General features: G+C 38.6%; 1 protein-coding gene across 1 annotated transcript; it reads left to right on the top strand.

Annotated features, from left to right (window-relative positions):
* Nucleotides 1-5,751: 5,751 nt before the first annotated feature.
* LOC111251096 (uncharacterized) lies at nt 5,752-7,353 on the top strand. Its single transcript, XM_022807385.2, has 2 exons — nt 5,752-6,010; nt 6,470-7,353. Exons 1-2 carry the CDS (start codon nt 5,766-5,768, stop codon nt 6,987-6,989), a joined length of 765 nt encoding a protein of 254 aa, XP_022663120.1. The 5' UTR covers nt 5,752-5,765; the 3' UTR covers nt 6,990-7,353.
* The last annotated feature ends 4,896 nt before the right edge of the window (nt 7,354-12,249 follow it).

Raw genomic sequence — 12,249 nt, 5'->3', positions numbered from 1 at the left:
AACGCAGTAGCTGAAGTAATGTAATTAAATAGTACGGTAAGGACTACAACAAGGCGGGACAGTGAGCTTAATGCAACAGAGCAGCAACAAAGTTGGGTTCAGAATTCATATTCAGACAGAGCGAGCCTTAACGCTCTTTAGGCTAGAGCAGGACAGGTATAGAGTAACATTTGCATGGCGCGCGGTGCGTCTGTCTAGTACGGATAATGCCCGAGAAGGATATAAATAAGTGTTTTAGCTTGCTCTTTTTATAGTTAAGAAATACATCTCTGGCATTAATCGTTACCATGCATTCAAGACTTAGCAGGTAGGACAACAACACTATTTTAAACAGTTTAAGCGTCCGTCGTTGTAAAACATAAAGCTCCTAGGCAAACTGAATCTGCTTTGAACTGAAGGCACAATCGCTCAATCTTGACTTAGGTGCGCTAAAGCATATTGGCGCCTTAACGAGCACAATCTCATAACTTAAGCGCAATCTTTGTGATGGTTTAGGGAGTCTGTTTTTAGAAATGTTCGAAAATTATCCCTTCGTGCAAGGAAAACATCTGTACTAATTCATTCCAGTGTTTTCGAGGAAATCGTTTACAGCGAACGGGTCATCTAAATAGAGCGCAGACGAGCAAACATTGTTGAATTTATACTAGACCGTCGACGCCCGCGTTCGTAGTGAGACATTTGTCAAGCCACATAGCCGCAAGTGCGTTCCGTTTATCGTCCCGTGTCATAGGATTCTAATCGGCCCACATTACTCGTTTAGTATAAACGTACCCTACCATCAACTCTAGACGAGCTGAAGCAAAATCTCCGAAGACCGGAACATGGAACTGATTCTTCGGGCTGCAGTAATGCGTTTGTATCATGATAGTCACTGATGATAGAAACGGTGATTTAAGCTTACATCTCCCAAGAACCATACTGGAAACTTTTTCCCTGTGGTTTTTCTATTGTATCCAAACTCTGCCAATCTGTAATCCCATCATCATTTCCTAATTATTATGACCTGCTCAGTCAGCCTTGTGGATAAGCAGCGGCATAAGGAGCGACTATAACATGTATCTGTAGCGCGTGAGCATACATAGGAACAAGTGTTGAAATCAGTAAGAAAAATCCCCTTATTGGAAATAAAAAAGTATAAGACTGACCTTGCTATCAGGAATAGTAGGAAAAATAGAATTTTGCCCATAAGGTAGCAAGATGGATCGATTGACAACTATCTACATGAAGATGGTTATCAAATAGCCAAAAGAGCCCAGTTAACCGCTCGGTAAAAAGACCGGGGCAAATACAACCATCGCCCGAACTCTTTCGTACTGATTTCGATCTCAGCATTGTTTTAGTGGGTAAAGGTGTTCCAAGTTTTCTAAGCAACATGCCTTGCAAACGGTGAACATGCAAAAACCTTATGGTGCAAAAACTATCCTTTCAGCTACTGCTTTACTACATAATAAAGCTTTATGAGGCTTTTCGAAGAAATGTTTATCTATTTTATCACGCAGCTGGCACCCTGCTGAGGTGCGTTAAACCGGATAATATCTGGATCTGCACTGAGAGCTATATAAACTTGGCAGATTTTGATACGGCAATATGCCTAGACCAATGGCTAAAGAAGACCAGCTTCTTTTTTCCTACAGAACGACATACGGCGCCAGATCAGGTCATTTGCAGAAATTCTTATGGCGCGAAAGTGAATTAGTGAACCATAAGCATAACCACCTATTCCTTTTTCTTATATCAAGTTGCCCCTCCACATTATGCCCAGGCTCTATACTGAAGCAGGCGTTAAAAAGCTAGTAAGAAATAATTTTTCAAAAAACGATTTTTTTGCGACTAGCGAAGGCTTCATATACCGGATGGTTGGTCATATGTTTCTTCTAGCTCTCCGGCGGCCTGGCGTGAGCACGGTAAAACAAGGTACATTTTTTTAATAAAATTTATTTCAGACAGTTATATCCATATCGAGTCAATCCTCCGACCTCTCACCTTTACGTGCCTACACTGCGCCAATTAAAGAAATTCACAGCGCATTATCTTACCTTTGAAGCTACCCCTCCAGAGAACGAAGACGAGTATAAAGATCTCTAAAACGGGTCAAAATCACCCTACAACTTTTTAATACAATATGTACACCTAGTTGTAAAATTTTCATCATTTTCTATTTGATTAGAATTATATAGTTCTTTTAATAGGCTAGCAATATATTGCTTTCCAAACGTATCAGGCCCGGGTTTTTACGTAACCCAGATTGCTTTTGATGACATATAAAGTTTTCTCGCTGAAGTAACTGAATTTCAGATTTACAAACAGCTAAACTGTTAACTTTTACTATTTCTATCCCTATGTAATATTACAAGACGTTTTTTGATCGACTGACAATAACGTATTCAGAATGAAACTGATAAAAGAAGAACTTAAATTTCGAGCACCGGTCGTCCACAGAATTGCGTGACCCTATGGCATTCCAAAAAATATTGCTAAGTCTAAAAGGCGGCTCAATCTTATGAGGTCGCCTAACTTTCTCATTGGCCTTTTGAGCAGTGCAATAGAAACCCACTCTGAGACTCTCTGGAAAACTTACGTTAGCTTTATCTAAGACACTCTTGTATGAATTGCAAACGATGACAGTTTGTTTCATTGTGAGCCCAGGGGAGAGTGTTTTTTTGGGGTTAAAATGTCGCATTTGAACGTAACAAGTCGAGTAGCCACCTTAATTCATAGGTCGGTGGTAACGTTAGCACGTTAGTTCAACAGTTAGTTTTGTCTCAGACTAAGCGTTAGACTGGGCGCTTCTGGAGCAAGAAGCTGCCAAATGTTTGTTCGGTCTATGATACGGGTACCTTGCCTAAAGGGTTATTCAAATGCGGTGTTTCAAGTCCAGAAATACTGTCTTGAACCTTTAGGATGTACTTCTAGTCAACCATCCGAAACTGATGGGGATCGCCTAACGAACTTTTAAAGGAAGACAACTCGTGAATTGGCCAAAAAGGTGAAATGCGGCTATCATCAACAGTTTTCCCTTAAAGAGATTGACCTATAAGTTTGAGTGCCTCGTAAACTGTGTTAAGAACAGGAACAATAAGCTCTCCGTTATCCTTTAACATTATAGTACCACGATCCTGTGCAGAGTCGCTACAGGTAACGAGAAGTACTCTGTCTACGTTTTAATATGAAGCAAAGAAGGTAATGAATCGCCTCGAAGCGTACGCCTACTTAAGCCTAGAATTAAGCCAGATCTTCATCCAAGAAAGGCTACTATCTGCGTCTTTAGGCTTAACTGACAGCTCGATATGGCTAACTCTCATCGGGCAAACAAAACTGTCTAACAGGAAAGACCTGCAAGATGAGATAGTGTCATCTTTCTCCATCACAATGCCACACTAGCCATAGAAAATGTTATAAAGTGCCCTTGCGAGAGCCGGAGTGTGAACTTTTTTTAGCATCAGATCAACACATTTCCCATGCACGGACAAATAAAGTAGAATGTTTTATTATGAAAGGATCTTATCACAATGAGTTCATTAACCTTAGATTTGAGAATGTTAATGGGATTTATAGAACAAGCAAGTTGGTTGAAAGGTGGAAGAAATTTAAATATACAATAAATACATCTGTTGCTAAAAGGTAAGTAAAACGCTGTATTTTTTGTGAGGCGGAAAATAAATTGGCGTTATTATATGTACATCTGGACCGAGATCTCGGAAATGGCTTTAACAGCTCTCATGATTGTTTTATGTGTGGACTTTGTTTGACGAAAAAGATTGATGATAACACTGCAATATCTGCAGCGTAAACTTAGTCTTCTGTTCCAAAAAACAAACAAGGTACAAAAAATCCCGTAATATACCCTAGTGTAAGCGGGGGGAAAGCTTAATAGCTCTTCTAAGCAAATGTGAGATATCCGATCCAGTTTAGACCATCTAGTTTTTTGACGGCAATCCAATAGGCATACAATTAGACCTTGGAAGAAGGTTTGATTATTTTTATCAGGAAACAATCGAGACCGTGGATTTTCAAAGGGAAAAATCAACCCTACTTATTTTGCTCTGCACAGTTAAATATGGCATTTATTTATAGGATTATTCCACGTTTGTATTTTTTTCCAGGCATGCAGTTTTCGCAACTGTTTTTTTTGTCAATCCAATTCTACACACAGAAGCGACCATAGCAAGCACTGACGCTGTTTTTGAAAGGTTCCGCAATCTGTCTGCAAATTCTTGGTTTGAAAAGATAGGATTGTTAATATCAGTAGTACAAGCTATCATCGAAATGATGCCCTTCAACATGGCCCCTTGTCGCCTGTATGTTAGAATGGAATAGATTTATTATTTGAATCCTTGTTCGAAATATGTGTGCGTTCGACTGTCATTTACTACTTAGCCTGTGGTCCTCTTCCTTTAATTGGTTTAGCGTTTGTCTTTTCTGGGTAGATTCTTGTATTAAGTTTCCTTTCTGTTTTCTTGATGGCTCATTTATCAATGTTCAATCAGAGATTTAGCCATCCAAGCAAAATTTCAGTATAGTATAGGGGGTAAATGCAACCTTTCTTCGGTCACTAGCAGACGTTGTAAGTTCAGTGCAATTTCTAGAGCAATGCTAAACATGTTTGTAACTCATTTCTATAAACAGTTAGCATTGTGTTTTATAACTTATTTTATTTATATTCATTCTCGAACATACAAGTTAAGTACCTATGGTTTGTACATCTATGGGTGAAGGTTAGCTAGGTAACCCCCCTACCGTGGTAAGGAAGATCCATATCATTATCTTAAAAAGGGCGGGACTATCATTATTAATAGTACTTCTAGTAAATGCGATTGTGATTTTTTAAACATTTTTCGCCGTTTTTCGTCACGTAGGTTGTCTCCTCCCTATGCACTATATGGAATTTCTAAATATATTATGATTATCTTTGCAATTATTTCACCAGAGGTAACACATGCCTCAGATAATATTCAGCTACTATGGAATACGTCTTCTACTTGTATTTGTGATACTTCGAATGAAGTCAGCGTGAGCTATTCTAATTAGGTACGAGGAATACTCGTTGTATTTTCGGATCCATAGACTGATAGAGATACAGACTGAATAAAAAAGGGGCCTATATACAAAGGCTGACAATCATATATGACTCCATTGTAGTTTAGTGGTTTTGTCTTAGGGACAACTGTTTTCATTTATTGTTACCAAAAAGTTGTTTTTCAATAACGAGTGGGCCGCGTACATGGCGCGGCTACGGAGTCTAGCCCGCATCTCACAACCCCCGTAGTAACGTTTAGAGAAACGTCAATGGCTAAAGCTATGTAGTGCTGCAGGTTAAAGACAAAATGCTTCAATTTCGTCAAGCGATTAGAGAGTGTACTATTTGGCTATAAATACTTGCCATGGCTATTCTGTGTTTTAATGTAGATAAAATACACAGGTGACGACTCTTGATGTTAAAAGCTTTTTTACGTTAGAAGGGCTTCGCGCATACTATAGATAGTCGCGTTGTTTTACTTATCAGGACGGATAGTGATGCTGAGACAGTCGTCAATTATATTGTTGAAACACAACGCCTGTCTTTAACTAGTCACCATTGACTGAGAGAAACGATGATGAGGGAAAGATCATGACGAGGTTGTTTAAGACCCACCTAAAATTATGTCCCAGAGATTCCATCGTCGTACCCTGCTGTCAGTCACACCGGAAGTTCGTCAGCATCCGTATGTCGTTCGACCAGTCTATTGATCATTGTCACCAACAGTACCAATAGCGGGCACACAAAGATGGGAGAAAGAGTGTCAAAATTCAAAACAATTTTCTCCATAGTAAGAGGCTGGAAAAATGCGCTTGTGTTGGATTTTGTGGGTAACGATAATATTGGTTGGTATAAAGGATGTCTATGGGCTACACCTTCGCCAGGAGTGGGAGAGCGAAGTACGTCGATTTATGACTGTCCGTTTGAAGATGACCAAAAGGCCAAGGTAGCAGAGTTCACGGCCCGTTACCGGCAGCTGACGCGAGCACCAAGGTTAGCACCACCGTCCGGACAATTTCACCGTAACGAATTTGATTTCATAGCGGTACTAGGTTTTAGCGGACACACTACAATACTTCAATGTATAGATAAACGAGACAAAAATGGCGTGTCATACGCTTTACGAAGAGTTAAAAAGGAACAGAATCATGGCAAAGCAGCAATGCGTGAAAAGCATATTCTTTTAGCTGTTGACTACCCTTTTATCTTAACGTTATATGAAACTTTCTACGACAATGCGTATATCTACTTTATGATGGAACTTTCACCCTGCGGAACTTTGCTTGCCTACACAAATTGCAAACACGTAGGAGAAGATCTTACAGTTTTTTGGATAGCTCAACTCGTATTAGTTGTCGAATATCTCCACGCTGCTAATATCATTCACCGGGACATCAGACTAGGCAATATGTGGATACAGTGTAACGGCTATATCAAACTGGCTAATTTTAGTGCAGCAAAATGTCTGGATGAATGCGCGAACGGCAGAACTAGAACCTTTCGCGGCACCCTGTACTATATGGCTCCTGAAATTATGTGCAGAAAGTATTACGGCAAAGAAGTAGACTGGTGGACGGTGGGCATAACGACCCATGCACTTCTCTATGGTAAGTCACCTCTCCAGGTTATGCATTCGAGGTATAACGAAGAAAAGCTACGGCAGACCATAGGAGATGGTTTTTCGCAGGATTATTTTAAGGACGTTAGCGATGCAGCCAAAGACTTCATGTATTGGACACTTCGGGTCGATCCGATGTTCCGTTTAGGCGTCCAGCGACCGGGACAAAGCCCTATGAAAAGGCATGTTTTCTTTGTTGGAATAGATTTCAAAGCACTATATCTGCAAAGAATACTGTTTCCCAGATTTCCGTATATGCCTGTTCCACTCGAATTTATCGAACCATCAAGGGATGAACTTCGCTTTCAAACTCCTGCCATAAATATAAATGATGATGAATATGATTGCTTCTAAAACACGGTTAGGCGAAGCCAGTTAACGAAAGTCTATTGCATAGTTTTCGCATAGATACACGCCGCCATTTCAGCGCGACCAGGCGCCCCTTAGGGTCGTAAGACTGGTAAAAGGAAGGTAGACTTTTACGTGAGGTACATAGCAATTGCCTAAACGCGCCTGTGTACTTTCTGAAGCGGACGTTGTATGATTTGAAACAGGCCGATCGGGTTTGAGACAAATGATTTGGTGAAGTTCAATAGCGCTTCAGTACTCTATCGAAGAAGTATCAAACTCGTGCTATCCCCGAATTCTTATGATGTTTGAAAGAAGCTCGCTGGTTGTAATAAATCTATTCTAAATTCTTTTTCAAATCACATTTTAACGATGCTTAGTTTTCTATTGCTCTAGATTTAACAGTTCCAGGTATCCATGATTGACAGCCATGTTTGCTGTCTACTACATTTGCTGCTAAAGCTGGAAATTTGTATTCAAAACCTCACTCTACGAATTGCTCCATTAGACAGGACCAAAATCCGGGTACTTTGTGGTGCGCACACATCTTAAAGGTTCCAGTTTCCCTGTATATTTGGTAGCAGGTCGAATTTAGGTAGCATCAGTGCACTCGTTAGGATGATCAAATCGAACATTCCCTGTCGCACTCCACGTACCCCAATCGCATTCCTTCGTGTTCCATTACAGCTAATCACTCCATAAGACGACGAAATATTTCGTGTTGGAAGCCCGTCATCTGAAGCAATACGAGCATAGAACTCAAAAGATTTGCTCAAAAATTCTGCGTAAATGTAAATGCTTTATTCTGTGCAAGGTACCGCGTGCTCCTAGACATAGTTATTCCTGACCCATTATCTTGAGCTACTTCTGCATGTCAAATTAAAACCTACCTTAACTTTCAAGCTTTTATCTTTTTCTTAACTGCCAGAAGAACTTCACAACTAAGCAATTCACAACTATGCCGTTTCCTGGAGAAAATACCGCAACAGAAACAAAAAATGATTTTCGTCAAAACTCCCATTATGGAAGGGATTAGTATTATTATCGTTAAAATAATGCGATCCTTGATGGTGGTGTAGTGTGTTTTAGTAAAACTGACCCCTTCATCCTCGAAACCTGTCTTCGACAATTACAATTGAGTATCATTGATTTTTTTTTTATCTGTAATTCTATATTTTTTTCTTCGGTTTTCGTAGACAGATATTGTTACCATATGATCTCCTGTTTGTTTATATTTGTGCTATACGGGTTATCTTATGATCTACACGTACATCCATTTTGTGATTTTGATTCTCATTTCCAAAATACATAAACGGCCACGTATCAGCCGACGAAGAAACAGTGTCTGAGCGCTAATTTAAAAAAATTGTTAATCTGACACTATTGCCTGCCAGTCACGTTGTGATCTAGGTTCTATCCTTCATTTCTAATTCTTCATTTCGCATTGGGAGCCAGCCGGCCGTCTGGTGGAATGGTTAATGGCGATATCGGACGTAAAACTTGAAACAGAAAGGTAGACTCAGCTACGATTCCTAATATAATAGAAACTTTATGATCGGATCACTTTTACATGGTCTATCGTCAAAAGCACCCCAAGCCTTCATCATCATAAACTTCTCTCCTTTACGATTATTGTCTTTTTCTTCTTTTGTAGTTATCATAGAGTAGTAACTACCGTGTTATAAACCATATCCACCTTTTCGGAATTTGTCGCCTGTTCGAATTTTTAGGTTAGTTATTTTTTGAAAGATTCAACCGAATGAAATCGTACTTTATAGGCAAAAATATCGTTTAAATAGTGTATTGTAGGTTAAACACCATATTAGAAAAATCTAGCATGTGAAGTTAGCTCATGTAGGACAACTTGTCCCATTGACTGCAGCTGTTCTCCTCACCTAAACCTGTTCTGAGTCCTTTTCAAATACGATTAACATATAATAATAATAATATATGAGCACTAGATTTGCCTCTTAGCTTGGGAAAGACATTAAAAATACACTAGTGGCTTGTTCGAAGATAATGGCGAAGGATATCAACAAAGAGAACGCGCTCTTGGAGGTGCTTTCGAGTTTGTTACTTACCTGGGGTCCTTAACGTGGGACAAGAAATCGAGATGTATGGAAATCACTGATTCACGTTACTCGATGGACGTTCAAAACATTCGTTAAACATACATTTTAGCAGGCTCATTCCTAATGGTTTATGGTTGCCTTATGACGTTCGTCGAGGTTCTGCTAACAGACTAGCTTCTCTAGACGTCCACCGCAAACACTATTTTTCATCCCTAAAAAACTATGCGCAGATGACATAGCAAGAGTCTACATCTATTTCTAAAAACTCTTTCTACTTAATATAGAAGCAGGGCTTTGTAAGCTCGGAAATAAATGAAATAAAAAGATAAGATTAGTCATCAGTTGTGAAAGAATTAAACGTATGCAATCGCAAGTACGACCACTAGCTCCCACGACACCGGAACGACGAATTAAGTTGATTAGAACCTCTGATTTTGCTGTCTTTCTGCAGACGCGTGTCTCTTTCAAATCAGTGAATGCCAATTATAGATTACTTATTATTTTTAAATCATAAACTACTCAATACAACTATAAAGGCATCATATTGTCAAAAAAAAAGCATCATGATCCTTATCCTGTATTACACGCTGAAAGAACGAAAGACACTTTTTTGTTAACATGCATGAAGTACTATGCAAACGCTAATGCTATATTGCGAGTATTTATAGTATCTTTTGAAAACTTCCCGCCATGCACTAATATTTTTTTAAAACAGACGCCTCCAGTCTGACGACTGTTTTGCGAAGCCGGGATTCTAATAGATTACACCTGCAGCTTCAGGTCCAGCGTGTTTTTGATCTCATTCCGTTAAAAAGAATGAACTTATATGACTAAAGCTACATATGACTACGATGGTTACTATAACGTTTGTATAATATGGACTGTCTGGACAAATGTCTTTTATGTAAAAAAAATCCGATTGAGAAAACCGCTTACAAACACCCCTTCGCCGGTTTCGCTTGATTTGCAATGAGTTAACAATGAAGTACCAATTTCTGAAGTTGGTAACGAGTGTTTCTCAATTTTGTGATTTCGAATAACGTCTGTTCATTCGAGTCGTTGTACAATAAGCATTTAGTAGGCTAATGCTAGTTCTAATTATCCGTTTAAATATTTTCCTATGTCTAGTCCGTGTTTCGACAGCCCGTCTGTTTTACTGTTATACGAAGTGATTGTTCCATACCGAAACGCTTTTCCACACGATGAAGGATGTTTGTAAGCTCAGGACTGACGCCAAAGCAGACGATGCTAAGTGTTTGATAGGACATGGATGGAATCGTTTCATTTATATAGCACATTATAAATCGCTGCCGCCTGGAGGAACCATCGATTCGGATCTCTACTATATAATACGCTAATAGAAAAATAATATCGACTGGAACATCGATAAAATAAAAGGGTCGTAGTTACTATAAATATGCCAAATCATATACGTCTTCAGCTACCTGTAAAAAAAAAAACTAAAAGAAGTTCGATAGGAAATTTTGATGTATTCATCGTTTATTCTGCTTTGGTCTTTGCAGCACTCTCCTGATCGCGTTAATCTAGTTTCAACGAGGGAACGCAAAAATTATTTGCTACAATTTTTTTCCCAAGAACCACATAAATAAAGTGATATTTATTACTTAAAAAAATGGCAGATAGATCTCGGTTAAAATGGCAAACTTATTGCTTTGAAATACATAAACCATATCTATCTAAATTTTGGCTTAAAAACCGTCAATCTGTTTTCGATCATCCAATATTTACTTCAGGTTATTGGTTATCCTTGGCTACAAACTGATTCAGTCTCATTAGAGAATAATGAGTTTAGGAGCAGAGATACTGTTTAATAGCAAAAATCAATGCATAATGATAAATTTGGCACTTTTCAATGCTGAGAGCGCTGGTTACACTCGCCAAAAGTTAGGAGGAACATGGGGAAAGCGGCCTTTAGCGAAAGGACAGTTCACTGCTGGTGTAATCAAATTGAAAAACTAAAAAGCACGGAAAGGATATACTAATCCCAGGAAGGACAAGATGCTCTGATGACGCAAATTTCTTGTTTACAGCAATGGCATTCCAAAGGGGGGCATTTTGCTTGTGGTAGCTAATATAACAATATAATAATAATAACATTACACATAACAAATCTATTTTGTACTCTTCTTATTTATCTTTCATAACATCTCTTCTTCTTAGCCTTTCATAACATGCAATTCAAGACGTACTATAATAATTTGATAAGTAACGCATCAACCATGCCAACTCAACAATTTTCGAGAGCAAACCAGGTCGTTTTTCCGCTCGAAGTCCTTAAATGTGGTCGCCTCGTTTGTGTTCTTCAACATTCTAATCGACGTTCTTAAAATGGATGCAAACAAAGTATTGTTTAAGTGAAGACCCCTTTGCTCAATTTTTACTCATAGCCAGAATCCCAATGTAAATATTTACAAAAATTTCGTCTGCTAACGATGCGTAATTCAAAAGCAACTCGAACTTTTCGACCCGCTAAGTTATTCCAGCCTTACTTTTGATCGTTAGCACCCATTGTTGCATAGCGCAACAGCTTCACTGGACACATTAAAAGCGTCTTACATTCAATGAACGAGCTCTGCCGGAACATTTCTTTCTGTAGCAAAAGACTTTGGCGTTAAGTTAAGCTAATATATAACTCGCTGCGTCTATGTAAGTGAGCTGCTGTTGGTCAATGTTTTCTTACATGGTAAAAGGTGCTACCGCTGTTAATAAAGTCAGTTTAAATTTTTCAAAATCGGCCTCTAAAAGACATTCCCAAGTTCCACCTAACAGTTTAAATATTCCACATATGTCTGTCAAGAGAAGAACAAATAAAAGTTTTTGTAAGCTTAACGTAATGCTAAATATGTTTGAATATCATTAGAATTACCTTAAAAGTACAATAACTCATTTTTTAATAAGTTCACATGGAATTGATTAAGCTGAGTATATATACGGAATATTATTGTAGCAACGGCCACGGGAACCTCAACAATTTTTAGAAGAAAGGTGTTTTCTATTATATCCTGCTATTACGAAGTCCTATGGTTTTACTTATTTTTTCTCCAGCTTTCTTTATATATATTAGTATAGTAGCATATAGTAAGACGCATTGTTTTGGGAGATAACTACAGTGGGGTTGGCCCATGTTTTTTATTTAAGTATTTCTTGGTTGCGGTCATACTTTATATGTATAC

The sequence above is a fragment of the Varroa destructor genome, unplaced genomic scaffold (assembly GCF_002443255.2).
Source record: "Varroa destructor unplaced genomic scaffold, Vdes_3.0 BEIS01000005.1, whole genome shotgun sequence".
NCBI lineage: Eukaryota > Metazoa > Arthropoda > Arachnida > Mesostigmata > Varroidae > Varroa > Varroa destructor.
Note: the sequence above shows the minus strand (reverse complement) of the source record. Positions and strands in the feature narration are given on the sequence as shown.